Below are 24,250 nucleotides of genomic sequence, written 5' to 3'. Positions count from 1 at the left end.
TATATTTAAATAGAACTTCCCAGAATGAAGTGAAATTACCCTGCGACTTTAACCGCAGGCGACAAAATAGCCTGAATTTCTATTTTACCGCTACCGACTTTTTTTACATCATCTGTTTCCATTCCGCTATTGTTCGGGGTTAATAAAGAAAATCATCCATCGTTGTCGGTATTGTGAGTCATTTTTTAATTTTTATTTTGTGAATTATATTAATATACAGCTGATATGAAGTTTTTAACAGTTTTGAAACCTAGAAAATCTCGTGATAGAGGAGTATTCATTGGGTAGCTGGTTTTAAATTGAGCTAATTTTTGTGTTGATGGATGGTTCATTGGTTAATCTGGAAAGCTTTTTTTTATTTGATACACTATTTTATATTTTTCTACATGAATAGTATGTAATGGTAATATTATAGGATTCAAAATAACAACGAACCCAAGACGAGGGTTTTTTAACAAAATTTAAAAAAACCTCGCATTTAAGCTTTATTTGACTCATCTTTTTTAAAAAAAATTATAAAAAGTTTAGCTTTACTAAAAACGAAGAATGTCAAAAACTCAAATTGTCATACGAAATATATGATCTCTTTGCAAAACCAATGAACAAATATTTTTTTTAATTTCCCCTAATTTTATTCGAGGTATAATATTTCCAAAGTTGTGAAGAAAGCAGTGGTTTAGTTTATTCAATTTTTGTTAAGGAGCCATTCCGAGTATTCTTTAACTTAAATTTAGGTTAGGTTAATTTAAATTTTTGGTTGATAATTTAAAAAAAAATAGTAAATGTAGTACTTGAACTAGAAATCTCTTCCCTAGAATGAAAATTGACAGTACATATTTCAAGTATAAAACCCATGTCTATTTCACTCTGTCTATATTATGCTGTTTCAGCAATTTTGCATAGGGTATCAATAAAAGTCAGGTATAAAGAAGGTCAACACAGGGGTTAAGAATTTTTGTATGGGAATGCATTTGTTACGACTGTCATTTTTATGTTGTAAAAAGTCAAATTGAGTTAGCGAAAAGCAAATATTAGTGAAAAATTGAGGAAATATTTATTGTGATAGTAAATAAAATATAATTGTTAAATAGACTAATTTTTTATATTATTAAAAACAAAAAAAAAGTTGAACTTAAGAATGGAAAAAGCACCAGTTAAACAGTATGAACAGTAAGTAAATAAAAGGGAAGGTTAAGAGCCCTATCTACTCTATTTTATACACGATATACTTATAACACACACATTACAAACTGAAAAATCTCATTTGAAAACGTGTAGAAGAATATTGTATACATATAAATGCAAAATTTGTTTGATTTGTTTAGAAAAAGTTGGCTTCCAATTGATGATAGTGATGATAGTGATGTAGATGAAATCGATGTTGACAAATTAGCTCCACTCGAAATTGGGCCACATGAAAATAAATTGCAATATAGCTATTGTTTGTGGTTTGCCAAGAAAGGAACTCACCGTGCGACGGATTACAGCAAAAGTTTACATTTGTAAGTAAAACTTTCTTAAAATAATTGTTGAAATTTAAGCTTTCCTAATCATTTATATAGTGTTGGAAGATGCGCAACGGTTGAACAGTGGTGGTCCTTATATTGTCATTTAGTACGGCCAACAGCGCTAAAGGTATTTTTCCTAATCTTGTGTAGAATTATAAACATTTTTGTTTTACAGACATATAGAGAGTTAAGTCTTTTTAAACATGGTATAAAGCCAATGTGGGAGGACCCAGCGAACGCTAAAGGTGGTCAGTGGGTTATTCGCTTACGAAAAAACAAAATAGATCGAGCTTGGGAAAATGTTTGTATGGCTATGTTAGGGGAACAATTCTTAGTTGGTCAAGAAATTTGTGGAGTTGTATTAACAACAAAATATCCTGTAAGATAAAAGTGCTGCTCCAAAAGCATAGTTTGTTTTAGATTGACTTTTTAAAAACCGTTAATAAAATTTGAAAATTATAGGAGGACAGCTTATCTATTTGGAATCGTACAGCCACAGATCAGGTTAGTACTAATCGTATAAGAGATACGTTAAGACGGATATTAAACCTACCTCTTAATACTCCAATGGAGTATAAAACTCACTGTGATAGCCTGAAATATGTAGCAATGTAAGTAAAACGATAGAAAATTTTTGAAAGATTTAGTTGCAAGTACATAGAATTTTTCTAGTATCTAATGCACAATAAAATTTCAGGTCTAAAAATACACTGAAAAGCTGAAATAAAGCAATAATCAACAACTCAGTAGAAAAGTAAATTTTAAAAATTCTGCTACTATTTATGTAAAAATTGGAATCCAAAATAAAAACATTCAAATATTTTAATTAAAACTTTCAATTTAGAGGCTATTTAAATTTTGTATGTATTATCTTTTTTTCTAGAAACGTTAATCTAATATGTACGTAAAATTTTAAAATTCATTAACCGTCTCTTTTTTTAATGCTGAGTTTATACTCCAAATTGTGTTAAGTCAAATAAGTAGACATTCGATATTAAACAATCGCCAATCTAGAATTAAAATATATCTAGAATTCAGATGCATATTTCTTAAATTTTAAACATTTACCGCTGGTGAGATTCCAACTAGAGCATCTGCATGTCCGTAAAATTCTTCTTTTAGAGAAATTACAATAGTTTGTAAATTTGTAGTATCTTCTCTTATAAATGAAGCAACTTTCCCAATATTTGTATTATCCAAAGCAGCATCAATTTCATCGAGAACGAAGAACGGTGCTGGTTGATAACTAATTTCGAAATTATAATCAAAGAGAAGCAAAAGTTAAAAAAATTTTAATATAAAATTTAAGTTAATATTTAATTTATATCGAGACCTGTGGATTGCAAAAAGCAACGCCAAAGCTGCTATCGTTTTTTCCCCACCGCTTAAATTATTCATTGGTTGAAAACGTTTTCCAGGTGCCACACAATTATAATTTATTCCATCTAAATAAGGTTCTTCAGGGTTGTCTGGCCCCAAATAGGCTTGGGCAGCTTCATTTCGAGCCAACGATTTGTAAATACCGTCAATAGCTTCCGCAATATGCGTACAACACCTATTAAATTTGTCTGCTCTTTCATTTTTAACCTTTTCAAATGCTGCTTTAGCTTTTTTTGCCTTTCTTCGAGCATTTTCAAATTCTTCATTTGTGGACGCTATTTTTTCAGTTACCCTATCCAATTTTTGCATTGCCTTTAAATTTGGAGTTTGTATTCTATCTAATGTATCCAATTTATTTTGTAACTCCTTTTGTAAATTATCGTTCATCTTTTTAAATGCGGAGTCATCCTTTAATTTTGTTAAATCTCTAGAAAGTGAGCTATAATCGATTTCAATTCTAAAAAAAACAAAATACAAAAAAAAATTTAATTTTTTTTTACATGTTAAAATTTTTGTGATCGTTACAAATTTTCGCGATCTAATATGACCGAAGTCGTAGTTGTATTTGTTGCTGATTCTGAATCGCCTTGTCTGACTACATCATCAAGACTGCCTTTTATCAAAGGGATTTCTATGCAATCAATCTATAATTATTTAAAAATTAAAAAATAATATTCCACGTTTTTATTATTTTGACAAACCTTTGATTGCATTAATAAATTATGCCTTTCATTTTTTTTTGTTTCAATTTTGGCTTCAATAGCTGATATTTGGCTACCAATCGAATGAATTTCTTTTGCCAAATTTGCTACATCCCGACGAGCTTTTGCTATTTCTTCTTCCATTTCATCAACAGCTTGTTTTTTTACATTTTTCGTTTGTTTTAGTTGTTCAATTTTTTCTTTGTCAACATCAATTTCCTTTCGAAAACGTGCTTCAGCTAATTTATGTCCTTCCAAAGCATCTTCTTCATCTTGAACCGCCCTTTCCCAACGTTCAACATTTTCTAAATAATTATTAAATTAAAAGGTTGTATTTTAAGAATTTCGATAGATAAAGCTATACTTTTAGTATCCTTTTGTCTTTCGAAATCAAGTCGGGTATTTATTGTATCAATTTGTTGTTCAAATTCAGCACGTTTCTTGGCTCTTTCTTGTTGCATTACTAATTCCCGTTCTTCATATTCGCGTATATTTTTTACCCCAATTCTACGACAGAATTTAGCGAACACCTTGTCTTCAACGTTATTCATATTTTCTTTTATTTCTTGTATTTTTTGATCCCGTCTTTCCATGCGCCTTTCAATTTCACTTATTTTTGGCTTAATGAAATTTAAAATTAAATTAATGTAATAGAATATGAACAAATATTTTACCCCGAAGCTATCAAGTTGCTTCTCCAAGTCCGTTACTTGATTCTTGTACTGTTTAATAGATTTTTCAGAGGATTCTAAATCCACTTTGCTATATTTGAGTCTATTTTCTAGACCCTGGAAAGTAAAGATACAAAATTTAAGTCATATTTTCTATTTTTATAAATTTTTACCCACTTTAATTTGACTTTCTACTGTTGCCAATTCACTTTGCTTCCTAGATTTTTTTATCAGTTCCTTAAGTTCTTCATTTAATTGATCTTTTTGCATTTTTAGTTGAGCCATGTGTTTTTCATCCCATCGTTTTGCCTTACGGGCTAGGTCATGACTGCCTCCTGATATAATTCCAGATTTCTGATAAAATGTACCATCCAATGCCAGTGCATCATAGCGACTGCGATCGTATTCATAAGCTACCTTCATAGCATCTTCTGGTGTTTCGCAAACTAGTGCATTATTTGTTGCAAATAAAACAGCCGGTTCAATTTCTGGTGGTTCAAATTTCAACACATCAAAAACAAGTTTGACATTTTTTGGATCAGTGATATTCCTAACAAAAAATATTTTACTTTAAAATTACAATTTAAAAGTGCGGAAGTTTACCTCAATCGCTCTTTGAGTGGTTTTGTTTGAAGATAATCTAAGGGTAAAAATGTTTCAACTTCTAACATTTGCTCTTTTAATATTTGAATGCACCTGCGTGCTGTTTTTTCAGTATCTACAATGATTGCTTCCATATATTTTCCAAGAACTTTTGTTACAGCCACATTGTATCTTTTATGCGTTGGTTGACACATATTTATCATGCGGTCATACTAAAAACAAAAAAAAAAAAACATTTTTATATTGTTTTTACTTGAAATAATGCCTCTGATTACCACTCCTGGTACTTGTTTTTTAAATAACTCCACAACTTCTTGCTTCTTTTTTCTTCGTGAATCTTCATGTTTGTCAATTTTTGCATCTCCTAATTGATCACGAACGTTTTCTAGTTCTCTTTGCTTCTCAGATATTTTCTCCTTTGAAGAACCTACATCAGTTTTTAGTTCGTCTTTGATGCGATTTTGTTCCTCTAAAGCAGCTTCACTAGATCTTATATGGTCTAAAAGCTTTTCTTTTCGTTTCTTAGCTTCTTCCATTTGGGAAGTACATTTTTTAAGTTGCTCTTGTACGGAAGCTTTTCGATTTATTTCGCTGTCTAATAAATCTTGATCAGATTTTTGCTCTCGATTAACTGAATCTAAATTTGATCTGTACTGTGTTGCAGTAGATTCTGCTTCTTGCTTTAAACGATCATATTCTTGAACTAAACCTTCCTCCATGTGAACATTGCTACCTCGTTTTTGTGATTCGTTCTCTAAATCTTCTTCATATTGTCGTTTTAAATTTTCAACGTCAGCTAACTCTTTCTCTAAAGCTCGTATATCTGCTTGATGTGCGTCATCTGCTTTTTTTGCTTGAGCAAGTGTTTTCATTACAGATTGTAACTTTTTTTCACAATGGGATACTTTTTCCTTAGTTTTGATAAAAAGTGGATGCGTTTTACTCATTTCAGATTCCTAAAGTATTAAAAGTTACAGTTCCCTATTTTGAAAAAAAAAAACGAATTTTTGAAAAAAAAAAAAGTGCTTACGATTTCCCTTATTTCCTGTTCAGTTTTCGCAAGATCTCTATTTAATTTTCCAGCTTCTTTTTTTTTATCTTTCAAAACCTCGTCTGCAATTTCTTTTTTCTTTTCAACATTTTGAACTTCAGTTTGCTTTACGACTAAATCATCGTTCAATTTTTGAATGTCTTTTTCTACATGGAATAGTCGAAATAGTTGGTATTCAATTTGTTGTTCATTCTGAAATGTTAATAAAATTTTATTTGGTGAAAAAAAATTGTATCAAGTCCACGTACATATTCTTTTTTGAGACGGGCATATCTATCAGCCTCCATTTTTTCATGCTTAGCTTCTTTTCTTTCTGCAGCAATACCTTTCTTTTTTTGATATGTAAATTGAGTTTCTTCTTCAGCTTGGTTCATTTCTTGCTTCAATCTATTGTAGTCGTCTTTTAAAAGGCCGGATCTGAAATTAAATCAAGTTTAAAAATAAGCATTTACAAACTCAAATTTTTACATCAACTTACCCACTGATTTCTTCGAAAAGAGCAGTTCTTTCTTTTGCACTTTTCATGGCGATGCTTTCCACAGCTCCTTGGAAAACAAGAAAGTTTTTTGCTTTAACGTTAATTCCTAGTTTTTCCAATTCAGCCAAATACGTTGTGTTAGATACTGACTAAAAATTCATATATAAATATATACATAATTAAAAATTTATAAAGATTTTAAAAACACCTCTCCATTAATTCTATATTCAGAAGAAGAACCATAAACGCAACGTTGGAAATCTTTTTGTCTATCTTCTTCAACAATAAATTTGGCTGTAACATAGCAGGATCTGGATACAGGTTTCCCAACAGAAGCTCCGTGGATTAGGTCGTTGAGGCGTTTAACACGAAGACTTGAAGTCCTCTCTCCCATAACAAAACTTATTGCATCCATGAAGTTTGATTTTCCTGCAGCAATTTTATAATCAAATTAATTTAAAATCAGAAAAAAGATTTACCTGAGCCATTGGGTCCAATTACTGCAGTAAATTGCTTTAAAGGACCTACAACTACATGTCCTTTATAAGATTTGAAATTTTCCATTTCAATATACTTGAGAAATGCCTTTGTAGCACTCCCTTGCGGGTTGTATTCTGACATATTTAATATTTTTTAGTTTTATAGCTATAACAAACAGTATAACTATATCAATTCATTTAATTTTCTCGTTTAGTCCAATTTAAAAAAATTTTATACACACATAATAATTTCCCAATTTAATTTAAATAACACCTTCGTTTGTAAATACTAAATGTACTATTGGTAAGTTTTATTGACGTTTAAATTCATTCTCTAATAGTGTTGCCTTATTTTAAAAAGTTCTTTTTTCGTAGCACAATGAGAGGAGCCGCTGTCAGTTTTACCGAAAAGTTGATATTTTTTATAAAATATTCTGATTCCACACTGTTTCACATAATTCAGAAATGAAAAGTTAAAGAAGAGATTTATGCCGTTCGAGGTTTAAATTGCTATTAAAATAACTAAGTCAACTGTTTTTGTTCAACACGTTTTCAACATGTTTTTGCGGAAAGTAAAGTTTTATTTATTAATTTTTTAAAAACGGCACTCATTTTTTCTTTTTTGAATAACTCTTTAAATAAGATTCAAATCCATTCTAAAACAAGAACCATTTTATTTTTCATAAACTTTCGAAGATTTACCTGAGTTTTATTAATTACAATTTAGCAATTTTATATGTTTGCTCAACAAACTGATTATTTACAAACTAAAAAAAATGACTTATCGAGCAGAACTCTTTACTTATTATTATTTACCATTCTCGAGTGAAAATTTTGAAATACATATGTACATAAATGAGCTTGTACGAAATATAATATTTCACTACTGTTAAATTGTACGGAACAAGAATAATTTCTACAAATTTTAGTTTAATGATAGGAATTTATGTTATGTAAAAGTGAGTATATATTGATTGATTGATGGGTGACAAAACTTTTATTTCTATGTATGTACAATCATTTTGATTATTGTGAATTTGAAATAATTTTTATGAATGTGAATATCTTGATCAGAAATTATAAGTTCAAGATTCAATTGATTGAAATCGTCGGGAGCGAGATCAACCGCAACCATTAAATCCGAGTACTCTTAAATCCTATATTATTATAATACATTTTACGGATTTCATTTTTAGAAATATTAAATATTAATTTTTAAAACTTACAAGAAATACATAAAAATACATTTAAAGTGAAACTTATCTAATATATTTTAAATAAATTATTTTACTTTGCAATAGTGGAAAATATCAAAAATTGTAATAGAAAAAAATTGCGCCATTATTTTCTATACTGCCGCATTTTTGTAAATTGTAAATATTAATTACAGAACTACTTCAAAAATTTGTATTATTATATTTTAATAGATATGCTAACAATTTTTGTGAAAATTGGTTTAGATTTTAGAAATTTTTAAATCGTATTTTTGTTGAGAATCAAAAAAAAAAATTGTTCTTTGTTCATTTTGACATTTTGAATTTTTCGTTGTGTAAATAAAACAATAAAACCTTCTTAGTGTGTATAAACATTTGCACACTAATGCAATTTCACGTGGTTTTATATAAAAAAAAAATTATATGGCTCCCGCTTTTTTGTTTACTAAACTATGTATACAATAATATAAAAATACATACAAATGCCGGTTTAAAAATTTGTTTTTAAGTGTGCATAAAGTTTTATACGTGGTGAAAATAATTTTTTTTTTTAATTGGAACGGTTGGAAATAGATACACACTATATGTATTGTATATACACTAAACTAATACATCTATATAAAATATTTTATATTAAAAATATTCACCACTAACGGTAGAAAGAGAAATCAAGATTTTGAAAAATTTAGTATAGATTGTGTACTTTTCTGTGTATGAGGTGTGTTCCGTCTGCTAGAGTAAACTATATTTAGTGAATGGCAATATTAAAAGGAAAAAAACAAAAAAAAAATTTTATTAAAATAATTAATTAAATAAACCAAAAGTTTTTCTAAACAAAAGATTTAAAATAAGGTGTAAATTATTAAAATATGTTTGAATTTGAAGATATGAGCACTGGTTTTCATGATGTTTTTCTTAGCAAGTATGCGGTAAGTGCGCCAAAAAAAAAATTTATTTTTCATAATAATTATGTATCTAGGGGTCTCCCTGAGTACATTACGGAAAAAAATATGTAAAATAAACTGAAAATATGTATACATGCATGAAAATAATATGTGTGTGTGTACATACTATATATTAAAAAAAAATTAAATATGGTGATGTTTTGTAGTGTACATATTAAAACAAAATAGTGAAATTTTTGCCGGGTAATATTAAATTTTTTGCAAAGAATATTTTCTATATACATACATACATATATAGTTTTATATTTTTATTTTATTCAAAATAATTTTATATATTTATGTATGTATGTATGTAGCTATGTCCATATAAACTTACATTCGTAAATAGAATTTCAAACTAATAGAAAATTGAATTAAATATAATGATTGCATAGCTTAGATATTAGATTTGGAACTTAAAAAGGTATCCATGCCATATACACATTTATACGAAATGTATGTACAAATATACATAATATGTATATGTACACACCATTTCAATAGAATGTAAAAAAATATACAGTGGAAAATTCCCGCTTTTTAAATTTTATTTTCTTATTTTTTACTTCTATTTAAGAAGGTTTCACACGATATTATTATTTAGCTAGTAGCTAAATACTGACTATTCGAGGTAAAGGGGAAACTGTGTTTTGAACATATTTTTTATGTCAAAAATAATTTGTAAATTTTTAACAAGGAATTTTTCTGCAATGGTACGAGTATAAATGTAAATAATATTTATTCATGACCATAAATAAATAAATCTGTTCAGATTTGTTGCAAAAGATTAGATAATAATGAATTTTTGGGACAACTATTTTCTGTATGAAGATACATAGATATTTATTGGTATATATTACTTATGTCATTTTATGATATCGACTTGAAACTTATACATTCCAAATTTGTTAGAAAGTTGAACTACAAAATTATTCTTATGAAATTTTTTACATCTTTTGGTCTGCAAGAAATGTCGCCTTCAATAATGTTACATTGCCGTAGTGTATCATAAAAATTTGATTATTATATTGTATAATTAAGTAGTTCCCCACCTAAGTATGGTATGTATGTTCTGAAATAATAACATAAATTTTTTCTATCTACTACATACTTACTAAAGGTACTTAGAATTCGACAATTAAGTCCACGAATGTAATTTAAAAAGAATGGATGGTGTACGGCACTGGGTAATAATATTTTAAAAGTAATTTATATGTTATTTTTACCTACTTTTTAAATGTACAACATTATATACATATGTATATACATATATTTATGTAATTATTTAATTTCTTTAGTTCTTGTAATTTTTTTTGTCTTTTTTTAAAGAACTTTTGATATTTTTCGATTCAAATATGAGACACGAAATTTACATTTTAAAATGTAACTAAAACTAAATGTAACAGATCGGAAAATAATTCAATGTAAAATATGAATGTATGTATTGTATCTCAAATTCTTAAATTTAATGCATATAGCCATAGCCACATACTATATTTATAAACATTTGCTAGAAATATACGAACGGAACTTTAGGAAATGGCTCTTTGTAAAAATTTCATGTATACACATATGTATATATAAATATGTTTAACCATATTTCTATTATATACATATTAAAATATTTATTGCAGATACAAAACATATATATAAGAATATTATGTACATATTTATGTATGATTGTATGTAATACTTTAATTTTTCTTTTTAGTATAGTTTTTTTTTTTTTTTGTTTTATTTTAAAAATTTTGAATTTGCGCAAAAATATCCAATACCCACATATATTATTTTGTTATGTTCATGGATGTATGTATATTGTGTTATATACTTATAATATATGTATAATATGTATCTATATACGCATACATACTATATAATTTTTAGTAAAATAATAAATATTATTGTATATAAAAAAAAAGTATAGAAAAGATAAGAAAACAAAACAAAAAGAAGTGCAAAGAGAGAGGCACCTTATAAGTGTATGTATGTATGTATATAAAACGAAAGAAATGGATTATGTACAAAAATTTTGTAGGTCTTTGACATTTCTTACATAAATTTTAGTAGTTTGTTTTTATTTTTGCTTTTATTATTGTGTTACTTTTTTTTTTTTTATTTACCATAATTGCGCGAAAATTATATATAAAACATGACATTTTTTTTTCGTTGTTTTTTTTTTTATTGTTTGTTTCTAAAATTAGATCTCAAAATAGTAAAAATCTAATAGGTAGGTAATAATGTATAAGAATATTTTTAATATTGCCTGTTTGAATCCTATATACATGTGTATATACATACGTATGTACTTATGTCGATGTAAATAAATATATGGTTTAAAAATAGGAAACAAAAATAATATCGGAAAATTTACAAAAGAAATTTTTTTTATTAAATTTTAAAAATTTTTAATTTTAATTCTTTAAGTACAGAAAAAAAAAATCATTTTTGTCAAATTTAATTTTAGAAAAAATGTGGCGATGACTGCAAGACATTGCACTTTTTATTTTGTTATTTTATTTATTATGTTTTTTTTTATTCAAGGTTGCGACAGATTTTTCTTATTTTTTTTTTTGTTATTTATTTATTTTTTAGTTTGTTTATAAACAGTACATTTTTTGTTTATTTTTGTTTTTATTCTTTGTCAATTCAAAAACATAGCTGTTGTTGTTTATGTATATAAATACACATATTTATTATTGTCAGTTCTGGATTCCGTTTAATGAAAGCGAAATCATCATCAGATATATAATTAAATTGTAGGCATAATATGAGCAGAAATCACATGCCTACATACTTATGGCTATAGGTACCTACTTGTTATTATATTTTTTTTTGTTCCATAAAATGTAAATATTAATTTTTGTGTAATGGGTAATGAATTTTTAATTATTTATGAAACTCATATGCACATTATTCTTACATACATACATACGTTCTTTAATATTTTGAATGCATTTCAATTAAAAAGTGCATGTAAAATCAAAAACACTTTCTCGGGAATGAAAAATTTACCAATGGAAGATTAAATTTCGTTTCTTAATGACAAAATTAGCGCCACATATGTTAGAGTCTCAATGTGTAGAAAATTTTCACGTGAAATAATTAAAACAAAAGAATAATTTTACTTTCTTTCAAAATACCAAAAACTCAAGAAATTCTTAGAAGATTCACCACAGTATGCCTGTTTTGTAAAAAAAATAAAATAAAAGGATAATTACTTGGTGCTTATTTTATGGCAGTGTACTTATAAAAGTGGCTGGCCTGGCTATATTTTATGGCCTGGCCTCAAGGGATAAAAAAAAATCTTTATTTTATTTAGGTATAAATTTGCCAATATTTTAAAATGTGAAAAAATTTATTACCCGCAAAATATATTATGTTTAAATATTTCAAATTTTGAATTTTAATAGAATAATGTTAAGGAGACAGAATTATTAATAATTCGGTTATAAATCCCAAAAAAAAAAACACTTAATTTACAAACCATATTTATGATGACTACAAGATTACGATTTTCAAAAGTTCCAGTAGATTGAAATTGTTCCGGACGAAATTATTCATTTGTTTTTGTTTCAATTGAATAAAAAACGTATAAAAAGAAATGAACTTTTTTTTTTAAGGTTCAAATACAGTTTAAAATTGAAAATTTGGATCTTATGATGTAAGTGCAATTTTGATAGATAATGTATTGGTAAAACAAGGGTAAATTTTATATTTCCTTTTCTTTTATAACTTGAATTCGAATACCGCTTGTATTACCAACTTTCTTTCAAAAATTGAATACATTAGTCGATAGTAAGACTTTTAAGGGAATATTTTAACGGATTGCAAAGGTACTTGAAATGTCTTATGGGTTAAATATCACCATTCTGTTTTATCCAAAATTTTAAATTCAAATCTGTGAATGGAAATATAAAAACTAAAAAGAAAAGAATTGAAAATCCAATCAAAAATGTGAGAACTTTAATTTAGAAACTTTCTAGTTACAATATGATAAATAGAATATATTGTATGAGACTTTTATATTCAAGGATTTAATTTAAGTTTTTGAACTTTTGTGAATCTTTTTCTATTAACAATGCAATTACAAAAGAAACAAAAGAAAGCTTCCAAATTAAGAATTCACTTTGATGTTCTTGCCTTAGAGAACATCAAAAATTTTGTTGCTATTCTTCAAAGAAACATATTCGCTCTATGTTTTCTCTTTTAATTTTCTGGAGTATCTACTAGGCTATTACCCATTTTATGTTTTTTTTTTCATTAAATCAAAGAAAATCTAATTTCTCTATAAACTACTGGATATGTACGTATGTATGTATGTAATCACAAATGTAGAAAATATTTTTATTTTGGCGCTTTTGTAATTTTACGATCATAAGAAAAGTTTTCATACCTATTGGATTTTGAAAATTTATTTATGTGTGCATGTACATACGTTGTGTATGCACATAATTATTTTTGCATTATTAAAATCAACTAACTGTACATTTGTAAACATTCAAATTAAAAAAGAAAATATTAAATAATTTTTAAAACACGATTTTTTGTTATTGTATTTCATTTTTGAAGCTTAAGTTCCATCCAGGTGCTTTTTATTTTTTAAAATATTTTTAGCATTTTCCCCTGTTTATTTTTATTATATTTTTTGTTACCCTTTGAATAAAAATAAAAAGAAACATTTTTTACTTGGTAGGCAAAAAAAAAACATTGGTAGGTAACAGAATAATTTCCACTATTTATCATCATAATTTTTCCTCTTCTTCTTTTTTATTTTTTTTATTTTATATTTAATTTTTCTAATGGTAAGTTGGCAGACTTGACTGTTATATTAATAAATATTTTACACGTGAGGTGAAAAATTATTCTAAAATATAAAAGTATGTATTTATGTACCTATGTATGTACATAATAAGTATGTATAAATTTTTCTATTTGTACGTTTATATTGTATCTTTATTTTTTGTTTTTCATTATTTTCTTATTAATTTTCCTTGAACTTGATGTTAAAAGTCATTCAACTTTCAATGAAAATTATTTTTCTAAGGTTGGTTAAACAGATAAAAAAAATAATAATAATTTTCTGTATATATACATACATATGTATGTATGCATATATAAATAAAAAACACGAAAATTAAAATTAAAGAATAGTAACAAAGAAACTCTTCTTCATTTTGAGAACATCATCATTCATTTATATGTATGTACATAAGAATTTCATTATTTGAAAAAAGAAAATTTAAAAATTTTTTTTCTAGTTTCGCATAGATTAGAAATTGTTCGCATATAAATTTTGTTTTTAATTAAATTTCTCATATACCTAATATATGTACATACACAATAAACATAATATTCATGCAGAATTTTACTTTAAATATATACATACATTTGTGTAAATATACATATCTGTTATATAAAACAAAGAGCTTTACAAAATACATTTGGATTTAAACTAAAATTTACCGGCTTTTTTTTTTTATTATACTGAGCAACTATAGGTAATACAAAAATACATATTGTATATTTTTAGTTTTTATGATCAAAAGTTCGTAAGAATTTGCTTTTTTATAAGTAACTGTGTAAAGATGAAAAAAATATTTACATATCATTCTTATTAAATATCGTTACTTTCGAGTATTTTATCGAGTAATTTACTCAAACAGATTTTTCATTTAGTTACATACATTACAGATCACAATTTGTACTTCAATCGTTTTAAACATTTTAAATTACTTTGATATTTCAGAAATATAGAAAATAGAATCGGAGATGTTATTCAAGTGAATAATATGTAGGTATGCATTTTACGAAAATCGGAAATTTTAAATTAAAAGTACTTTTGGATTTTTTTTTTGTTTTTTACTTTTTGAAAAATTAGAAAATTCCAAATAATTTAAAAACATAATGAGACCTTTTTGTGCTGCTCGCTAAACGATCAAAATATTTATTTGAAAAAATCAATAAATTTATTGAGCGGTCCCTAATTCAAAACATTAAACAGAAAACAAAATATAAAACAAATAGAAGATAATTTTTCCAAAATTTAAAATTCTACATATTTCTGCTTACGGACTATTTACTTAGTTGATTTAGAAGAAATTTAATAGATTTGACAAGAATTTGATTTTTTTAGAAACAAGAATTTTGATTTTTTGTTAGAATTTTGACAGTTTTTTTCCATTCCATTTAGAAGGAGAAAATGGTAAAGAATTTTAACGGTACTTCTTACTTTTAATTTTATACTGTTATAAAAATCCGCGAATATTATTAATATTACCAAACAAATTAAAAAATTTCATTTAAAAAGAAATATACATATAAATTTTTAAACATATGAATGCTAAATAAAAAGTAACAAAAATATTTACTTAAGTACTTTTTGTAATTTTATTAATTATAATTGATTTTTCATCATTTTGTATGAGTAACTAAATTAAACTTATAATATTGTTACTTTTTTCATCTATCAAAACATAACGAGTATTTATTTTTGTATGAACTTACATCCATACATACATATAATATGTATATATTTATGAATATTTATGATATATGTATGTAACATTTGAATTAAATATTTGAATACATTATTATCTTCCTACATAAGTATTTATAAATATGCATATGTGTAAAGCTTTTATGTATACATATGTACATTTGAAATTTCTCAAAATAATAATAATCGTGGAGAGAAAAGAAATCGATACAATCAGATTCAGCTACCAACATTTCACATCGCTTTTCATTTTAATAAATATGTACATATGTAAGTATATAAATTCAACTTGGTTATGATGTTATGAATATGTATGTATATATGTATATGAATGTATGTATATTTTTTTTGATACGATTAGAACAAAAGCTACATATGAATATATGTACTTATATATTTATGTATGTATGTATGTTCATATTGTATAGTATTATCGACTCAAGTAATATTGTAATGTAAATATTACAAACTTATTACCTACACATTAAATTTCAGTGCAATATCAAAGCATATACACATATTTTATACATACATATGTACATATTTATGATAAATGCAGCTTTATTATTAGATTAATATTTTATATGCATACATACATACATATGCATATTGTGTAAATATGTACATCATAATATTTAAAATATTTTTGAATTTATATAATCTTATAAGTAAAAGTATATGGACATGTGTATGTACATACATTAATGCATATACATACTTATATACATAATGTAGGTATGTATGTACAATAAATGTAAAATGGAAAATATCTCGAAGTTCTTATTGTAAAAATTTCTTTCTAAAAATAAAATTAAAATGTTTAAATTGTAACTTTTTATTATGTAACAACCTCTTAAATATTTCAAAGTATGAATAAAAATAAAATTACATTAAAAATTAAGAATTAATATCCTTTTAAATTAATTTTTAAAAATTCATTAGTAAATTAGTACATACAAAAATAAAAAAGAAATATGGTTGCTTTAATTATCCTTTTAGAAAAACATCGAATTTTTACATTTTGGCGCGACTGTACCTTTTTATCTTTTTTTTTTTTTATGATTTTTGTATTTATATTTCTAAATTGCATATGTATGGGTTTGTGTGTGAAAACATATTATATTCATTGTTCTTTTGCTATTAAGAATGGTGAATTTAGAGAAATTCAAAATTAGGTGTACATAATTTTTGTGTTGAGTTTAGTCGTATCTTTAGAAGAAGAAAAAAATACATATGTATGAATGTATGCATACATAAAAAAAACCTAAATCGTATACCTAAAAATATAAAAGCAATTTTAGAAATAAAAATAAAAGAAAATTCGTTGTAAATTTATGTTTGTATTGTTATTAGTAGAGAGAATTCATTTTATTTTTAAAATCCAGTTTTTTTTTTTCGTTATGTGGGTACTTACTGTGGGAGAGAAAAATAAATGAACAGCAATTTTTTATGTAGATGAATGATTAAAAAAAAACAATATTTCAAAAAATTTGCAATGGCTGATTTTGTTCGATTTTCCATATTTTTTTTTTGCCAATTTTGCATTTATTTTATTACAAGCTTCACGAAAAAATTATGTTAAATTTTATTTTCTTTTTCTGTGGTATTTGTTCAATAGATAAAATATTGGCAAGAAAATTTTTAGAACTACGTACTTAAATTTGTTTACTAATTATATTTTCGTATTGAATTTGAGCCTCTCGGTAAAAGGTCAAGCCATTGTACAATCGGTCGAATAGATTAAATTTCTATATATTTCTATATAGCCTATAAATGCGTAAAAACATTGCATATGTTTCTACATACAATACTTCTATTTTCGAATTTATCTTTAAAATAAATCTTTAAAATTATAGGGCTGCCTAGAGAATAACCCAAAACAAAAAACAAAATGAATAAATAAAAAGTGGTTAACTTAGAAAAGAAATATTTTTTATTTTACACTCTAATCGTTTTATGCATTACTCAGGATTAATATATTAAAAATATTGAAGAAAAAGCAGAGAGCCGACATAAAGAACAATTTTTTTACCCCTTGTTATAATTATATTAAAAACGGCATATAACAGAACAGAATAAATTATTTCTCATGAAGCAGGGGGGAATTTTCTGTTAAAATATTGTAGCAATGGCACTAAACCAACTCATGCGCATGCGTTTTTTTTTTATTTTAAAGAAGGGTATATATGTGGTAAAATTAAATGAAAAAAATGTATATTATTTGAGGGAAGGAGAGATGGAAGAAAAAAATCAATACTTGGAAAGAAGTTATTCACCATATGGAGAAATATTTAAAAATGAAAAATAAAATACATATTTATTTTGTTTCTTGCAACTTCCTTTAAAAAAGTTTTTTTTTGTTCGTCAACATTTTTATTCTCTTGTTTCTTTAGATTTTGTAATAAGAGTCCCATAATCTGTACATAATATTATGTTGATAAGCTTGAGCGGGAAAAAATCGATGAATGAAGTTATATAAATATGTATTATATATATTATCAAAATATATATGGGTGCATATCTATCAAAAAATAAATATAGTACTTGAATAATATGTTATCAATATCACCTTCATATTTTATATGTATATACATACCTACTTATACAATCCACTCAAAATCCAAAAAAAGTAACTACAAAATACTAAAGTAGGCACCACGAAGTAAATTCAAGTTGCCCAATGTATTTTTTTTTTTATAGTTCTTTCACATGTATTCAATACAATTCATACATTTATGTCTGTATAAATATATGTACATCATGTCCGTAGAAATCCGTGAGTTTATTAAACAGATAGACAAAAGACAAAATAAAATGCAATAAGATCGCTAAACCAAAATATGTAAAGAAATATCAATTCTCCAATCTTTTCAACATGTGTTTTTTGAATTTTTAGTTTCATATTCTTACATGACATATTCTTATATGTATATAAACATATATGTTAGTGATATATGTATGTACATATGTATATGAATATAAATAGTTAAGTTATGGAAAATATCAGGAGAGAAAAATCCAAAGATTAGCCAAATATTTAATATGTATATAAGTAAGTGTACATAACAATGTAATTTTGTAAACATTATTTTCAACATATTTTTATATTACATACTTATATGCTTTTACTTTCATTATGTAATTTTTATATTATTTTTAACCTTTTTAATATTATTATTTTGTTTTGAATAGGATTCATCGGGTCCCATACTTGATTTGTATATATCCGATTCTATGCAAGACATGTTGGATATTGACATTAGATCAGAAGTAGCAACTGTAGTGGGAGGCACAAACGAGTTTAGTTCGTTAGTAAATGATCTGCCATCATTAGAGCTGGATTCAAATTCACATGATGGAGAAGCATCGTGGCTTGGCGGGCCAAAATGGTCAGCTCCAAATGATTATTATGCAGATGTTGGAGCATGTGTAAATCCGAATTCAGTTATGCCCATAATAACATCTTCAATATTAAATTCACAAAAATGTCAAATAAATTTGAATACGAATAATTATAAACAAAATTTAACATCACCACCACCAAGTCCCAAGGAAAACAAGAGTCATTTAACATTTTCACCAAATCAAATAAAGGTACCTTCTTCAGCTCATGATATTATTCGTAAGCCATCATCACTTGCTTTACCGAATGAATTGGATTCAGTAAAAAAGGATCTACGCAATTTAAATGGAAATGAAAGCGATGGAAAAAGTATATTGAAAACAGAAAATAAAATGAATAATGGCAATAACATTACAATAGGGAAAACTTATAGTAGTAATAATATGAATAATAATATTAACAATAACATAAATAATAACATTAATAATAATAGTAATAATAACAATAATAATAACACTAGATTAACAAATCATCATATTAACACAAATTCTATACTACCAGGTGCCGGTAAGTTTTTTTTTATTAATATGTTCTGTTTAAGTCGAAATTCTTATATACAAACTTTATGCAATGTTTTAGGCAATACTATCAAATTGGCACCCGGAATAGGAGGTTTAACTTTTGCCAGCAATTTCGCTTATACAAAACTGAAGCAGCAAAATATAAATAGTAGCAATAATACTCAAATTAAGCTAAATAGTTCTCAATCGATAACATCACTTAATACAAATAATATAAAACGTGATCGTGAAACATCTAGTCCTCTGCAAAGCCAGAATTTTAACACGATTACGAATGGTAATTACACAACATCTAATAACCAGCAGCAAATTCATATTCAACAAAGTGGAAAAATTATATCAAGAAATATATTAGTCCAAAGTAAAAATTTATCAGCTATAAATAGTAACAGTAATTATGTAAGCTCTCCAGTTGGATCACCACAAGCAACTAATCAAGTAAATAATAACACATCAACAAACAAAAGCAGCAAATCCAAGCAGCCAGTTGTTGTGAGCGAATTTCCAAAACCAGCGTACTCATATTCTTGTTTGATTGCTATGGCATTGAAAAATTCCAGAAGTGGATCATTACCCGTATCAGAAATCTATAGTTTCATGTGTGAACATTTTCCATATTTTAAAACAGCACCAAATGGTTGGAAAAACAGTGTCAGACACAATTTATCCTTAAATAAATGTTTTGAAAAAATTGAGAAACCAGCTACAAATGGTGGCCAGCGCAAAGGATGTTTATGGGCCATGAATCCCTCAAAAATCACAAAAATGGACGAGGAAGTGCAAAAATGGTCGCGTAAAGATCCAATGGCCATACGTAAAGCAATGGTATATCCCGAAAATTTGGAAGCTCTAGAACGAGGCGAAATGAAACACGGCAGCACTGGAGATAGCGATGTTGAAAACGACGGCCAATCAGATGTCGACGAAGGAAGTGATATGGAAGCCGAAAATGACATTGATGATGTTTTGATAGAAACACCAGAATCCATGGAAGAGGAAGATGATGAACAAAACCAGCAACACATTCAGTTACATGATAGAGATTTTGATATTGAGGTACATTTTTGCATCCAGTTTTTTTTTTGTTGTTTTTCATACTTAAATATGAATATGTATTTTATTATACTTTATTGTAGGTGCAAGATATTTATGATGCTATAGATTTGGAAGATGATAAGGAATCGCTTCACTTAACCTTACGGCAAAATGATTTGCTTGAGTATACCACAAATGAATATCCATCACCGAAGAGAACCAAAGTTGATGTAAATTATACTGTGCAAAATATTGATTCAATTAAAACTATATCTTCGTCACCATCCTCGCGAAATCATCAACAAATAATTACCACTCAACAGCATTTAAGTGTACAGCATAATAGGCGAAAAACTCAACTCATAAACAGAGTAGCATAGTATTAAAATTGAACATGCAAATATTTAAAAATATTTAAAATATATATAATAGATTTTAACTTAATATATTTAATTTTAATAAAAAAAATACATACGTAGTACTTTAAAATATTCAATAAATATAGATATAAGTAATTCATTATTATTTAAGATAGCCGAAAAAAATTCGATTGCATATGGAAAGTCTTCTTTTTTAGCAGCATTTTAAGTTCATAATGTTATACGATTTTTCTTAGACTTTGTTTTTGAAAAATTCATATAATTAGACAAAAAAACTTATTTTGAAACTGAAATTCAGTTTTTTAAGTTAAATACGAGGGCTGCTAAAAATTTTCATTCAAGTTCATACTTTTTATTTTAAGTATTTATAAAATTCCAAAAATAAAAAAAAAACTTTAGATTATGTTTAGTTTTATTTTAATCTAAAAAAATTCACTTAATTTTAACAAGTGATTTATAAAGTACAAAAAATGTAATTCGTTGTAATTTTGTCAATAAATTAATTTTTAATTTGTACATATTTTTTTTTTGGTGTGCTATAAGTAGGGTGACCATCGTTGCAAAATATAGTTTTTTTTAAATTATTAAAATTTACTGATTCTTAGAGCTTTCCTGTAAAAAAAGTATTTTTTAATTAGCTGGTTTTCGGTAAATTTTTCGTTGAAGTATGGAAATGTATGGTCATCCAAGGTTCACCTTGGAATTTAATTCTATACAGTGAGTGCTTTGCTAAACTTTATTAAAAAATATAGATAGTTCTTGGTTGTATCTGGGACGTTTTTTTGTTATATTTTTCAATAATTTATAGGTTTCGAACAAGTGTGTATGTATAAATTTCTAAATTTTATATTGTTTCTGTATTAATTTTTTTGTTTGATAGTGGACATGAAAATTTAAGATCAAAGGAATTTACAGCCGAAAGTTCTTATTTGCTAGAATAATTTTATAAGTTAGTGATTTCAGCCCATGTGGTAGAAGCAAAAATGCAATTAAGATTATTTCGATTATTGTTTTAAACTAAAAAAATATCAGTTTTTTTTTTTTAAAATGGTCACTCTAGTTGTACGCATATCAGCGAATGTTTCGCTCTACGATTTAAGAAAAATAAAAAAAAAAATTATAAAAAAAAATTAGTGATTTCTCACTTTACGGACAATGCCTAACCTTGACTATGAATCAAATACGATTCCCGTAACTTTTTCCGTTTCAGATCAAATAAACAATTTGTATTTACGTACATATATTCAAATCCAATTTGCGAATATCTTTTCTGGTTTAAAATTGATTTCAATTATGTATTAAAAAGACTACTTATATTCTATTAAGAGTAATGTTCATTGCACTTTATTTTTTTAAACAGTAAATGAAAAAGTTTGTTGTTTAGATTGTTTAATCTTAAACTTATTTTACCCCGTGTAGAGGTCTGTTCTGTAGAATATAATATTCGCAAATTAAAAAGTTTCCAAAATAATCACATTATATCCGAGATATCAAATGCAATTTATGGCTATAATAAATTAAATTTTTTTAAAATTATTCTTATAGTTCATCTTTACAGAAATTATTAATTATTAATAAAATTATATTTAAATCCGTAAATGTGAGTTTTTCGCTGAATGTTTGCAATATGTTAATTATATTAAATCATTATATTGAAGCAAATATTATATGAAAATGTTTCAATTGTATATAGTTTTCCTTCTAAAATAAAAAGTTAAAGCCATAAAAATTATAATACAAAATGCAATTATTGTATATAATTTAAAAAGGTGTAACTTTTAATTTTTAGATATAGGCCAGTAGAAAATCATTTTACAAAGTATAACTTTTAACAATAATCAATATTGCATTTATACGTACCCTACTTGAAATAAATTATTAAAATAATATAAATGAAATATGTACAAATAACATTTTTTGTCAATTTAAAATTATGGAAATAATAATTTTATGAAACTATTTAGAGCCATTTTGCATTTATTGCTTTTGGTTGTATTTAGATTTCTTAAGCATTTAATTAAAATTTTTTCTGGTTTTATAATAATTTTAATAATTTTTTTTAATTAAAAATACGTATAATTTGCAAATAAAACAAAATTAAATTACGTGATTATACACTAAAATAACTTTTATGAATTTTCTGTTTATTAATATTTCGACATTAATAAAGCCTAATTGGAAGCTAAAATATTTTATTTTAGTATTAACAAGTCAAATAAAACAGTATTTGCAATTTTTGAATTGCTTTAAAAAGTTTAAAAAAAAAAAGTCACAATAACATTACTATATATTTAGTCAGTTAAAGATAATTGTAGCCATAATACTATACTAATAACAAATTCAATCAGTTAATTAGTTGCTTGTACAAACTATTAAATTTGACCGAATTTTCAGATTAAAAAAATTCGCTTAATTTTAATAATTGGTACATTTATATATTAATACAAAATATATAATATGCAGAAGAATTGTATGTATACCATATTGTTTTTTGTCAAGTGGTTCACTTCGTAAAAATTTCAAATGAAATTTTTGCGATAAATTAAATTATGTTCAATTTAATTTGTAAATATATAAATGCATTTAAATAAAAATATTAAGAATTTAGTTTCTTAAGTATTTTTATGACTTAGTAACACAAAAAAATCCAAAAATTTTTGTAAATTAAATAATTTTGTAAGCAAATTTTATGATTGTTTTGTGTTTACATAACACTATGCAGAAATCTATTGAAGAATATGATAGACTAATTTTTTTTGTTACTTTGTAAGATAAACTAATTTTTAACTATTCAAAAATGTAACGAAACGTTGGCAACTAAATTTTTCCAATTAATTTATATATTTAGAGTTAGAGAAGGTATTTTCGGTAATTCGGATATGCAATAAAATTTCTAACATTTTAAAAATAGTTTTTTGCATCATTACAGATCTACAGGTGCTAACTATTTCTATTACTCATTACTATCAGCAGGTGCTTACTTTTTCAGATTTTTATTATTTGTTCATCTTTCTAATGTAATCGAATTGAAGATTTTGTAATTTTAATTGATATTTTAATTTTCAAATAGTATGTGTATTAAATTTTTCTATCATATTCTCGGAAATTAACCACTTTGGCAAATTACAGAACTATAAAAAGATGTGGAATATAAATTATTTTTTTGTAATACTAATATGTATAATATTTTGTATATAAAAAAGTTTTTATAACGCAATAATAAAGCGGGATATATATATGTAATTCCGAATCTATGGCTTTATTATAAAACAAAGGACGGTAATCTAAAATATTTCATTTTATTTTTATTTTAATTTTTTATTTTAATTTGTAATATTTTTTTTTTAAAATAAAAACAAAAAATAATTAAATGATGGGTCATGGTT

At 25.5% G+C, this 24,250-nt stretch overlaps 3 protein-coding genes across 4 annotated transcripts; 2 read left to right on the top strand and 1 right to left on the bottom strand.

Moving 5' to 3' along the window:
* The first annotated feature begins 989 nt into the window (after nt 1-989).
* Nucleotides 990-2,347, top strand: LOC129611646 (eukaryotic translation initiation factor 4E type 2). Its single transcript, XM_055524870.1, has 6 exons — nt 990-1,170; nt 1,326-1,502; nt 1,563-1,635; nt 1,684-1,887; nt 1,971-2,119; nt 2,206-2,347. The coding sequence occupies exons 1-6, from the start codon at nt 1,139-1,141 to the stop codon at nt 2,228-2,230; spliced, it is 660 nt and encodes a 219-aa protein (XP_055380845.1). The 5' UTR covers nt 990-1,138; the 3' UTR covers nt 2,231-2,347.
* Nucleotides 2,348-2,353: 6 nt separating this feature from the next.
* On the bottom strand, nt 2,354-7,204 carry LOC129611645 (structural maintenance of chromosomes protein 1A). The gene is made up of 15 exons (XM_055524869.1): nt 6,872-7,204; nt 6,601-6,821; nt 6,393-6,541; nt 6,163-6,331; nt 5,894-6,106; nt 5,139-5,819; nt 4,864-5,075; nt 4,438-4,810; nt 4,264-4,377; nt 3,954-4,209; nt 3,590-3,894; nt 3,414-3,532; nt 2,842-3,345; nt 2,577-2,754; nt 2,354-2,518 (listed from the first exon to the last, which is right to left on the bottom strand). The coding sequence occupies exons 1-15, from the start codon at nt 7,011-7,013 to the stop codon at nt 2,459-2,461; spliced, it is 3,696 nt and encodes a 1,231-aa protein (XP_055380844.1). The 5' UTR covers nt 7,014-7,204; the 3' UTR covers nt 2,354-2,458.
* Nucleotides 7,205-8,562: 1,358 nt separating this feature from the next.
* On the top strand, nt 8,563-21,380 carry LOC129611740 (serine/threonine-protein kinase pakE). Of its 2 annotated transcripts, none has more exons than XM_055525032.1 (4): nt 8,563-9,014; nt 18,718-19,237; nt 19,508-20,505; nt 20,586-21,380. In XM_055525032.1, the coding sequence occupies exons 1-4, from the start codon at nt 8,955-8,957 to the stop codon at nt 20,862-20,864; spliced, it is 1,857 nt and encodes a 618-aa protein (XP_055381007.1). In that variant the 5' UTR covers nt 8,563-8,954; the 3' UTR covers nt 20,865-21,380. The 2 variants fall into 2 exon arrangements, with proteins under 2 accessions (XP_055381007.1, XP_055381006.1); XM_055525031.1 differs by having other exon boundaries at nt 8,564-9,014; nt 18,718-19,435.
* Nucleotides 21,381-24,250: the final 2,870 nt, after the last annotated feature.

Source organism: Condylostylus longicornis, unplaced genomic scaffold (genome assembly GCF_029603195.1).
Source record: "Condylostylus longicornis isolate FDR11 unplaced genomic scaffold, ASM2960319v2 ptg000055l, whole genome shotgun sequence".
NCBI lineage: Eukaryota > Metazoa > Arthropoda > Insecta > Diptera > Dolichopodidae > Condylostylus > Condylostylus longicornis.
Note: the sequence above shows the minus strand (reverse complement) of the source record. Positions and strands in the feature narration are given on the sequence as shown.

Excerpts from the sequence above, each read along its gene's own strand:
- LOC129611740 (XM_055525031.1), top strand. The coding sequence starts at position 8,955 with ATGTTTGAATTTGAAGATATGAGCACTGGTTTTCATGATGTTTTTCTT. Across the intron at positions 9,015-18,717 it reads TTTTTCTTAGCAAGTATGCG|GATTCATCGGGTCCCATACT; the intron begins GTAAGTGCGCCA and ends TGTTTTGAATAG. Across the intron at positions 20,506-20,585 it reads ATAGAGATTTTGATATTGAG|GTGCAAGATATTTATGATGC; the intron begins GTACATTTTTGC and ends ACTTTATTGTAG.
- LOC129611645 (XM_055524869.1), bottom strand. The coding sequence starts at position 7,013 with ATGTCAGAATACAACCCGCAAGGGAGTGCTACAAAGGCATTTCTCAAG. Across the intron at positions 6,542-6,600 it reads AATATAGAATTAATGGAGAG|TCAGTATCTAACACAACGTA; the intron begins GTGTTTTTAAAA and ends ATGAATTTTTAG. Across the intron at positions 4,378-4,437 it reads CAGTAGAAAGTCAAATTAAA|GGTCTAGAAAATAGACTCAA; the intron begins GTGGGTAAAAAT and ends TTTACTTTCCAG.
- LOC129611646 (XM_055524870.1), top strand. The coding sequence starts at position 1,139 with ATGGAAAAAGCACCAGTTAAACAGTATGAACA. Across the intron at positions 1,636-1,683 it reads TACGGCCAACAGCGCTAAAG|ACATATAGAGAGTTAAGTCT; the intron begins GTATTTTTCCTA and ends TTTGTTTTACAG. Across the intron at positions 1,888-1,970 it reads TATTAACAACAAAATATCCT|GAGGACAGCTTATCTATTTG; the intron begins GTAAGATAAAAG and ends TGAAAATTATAG.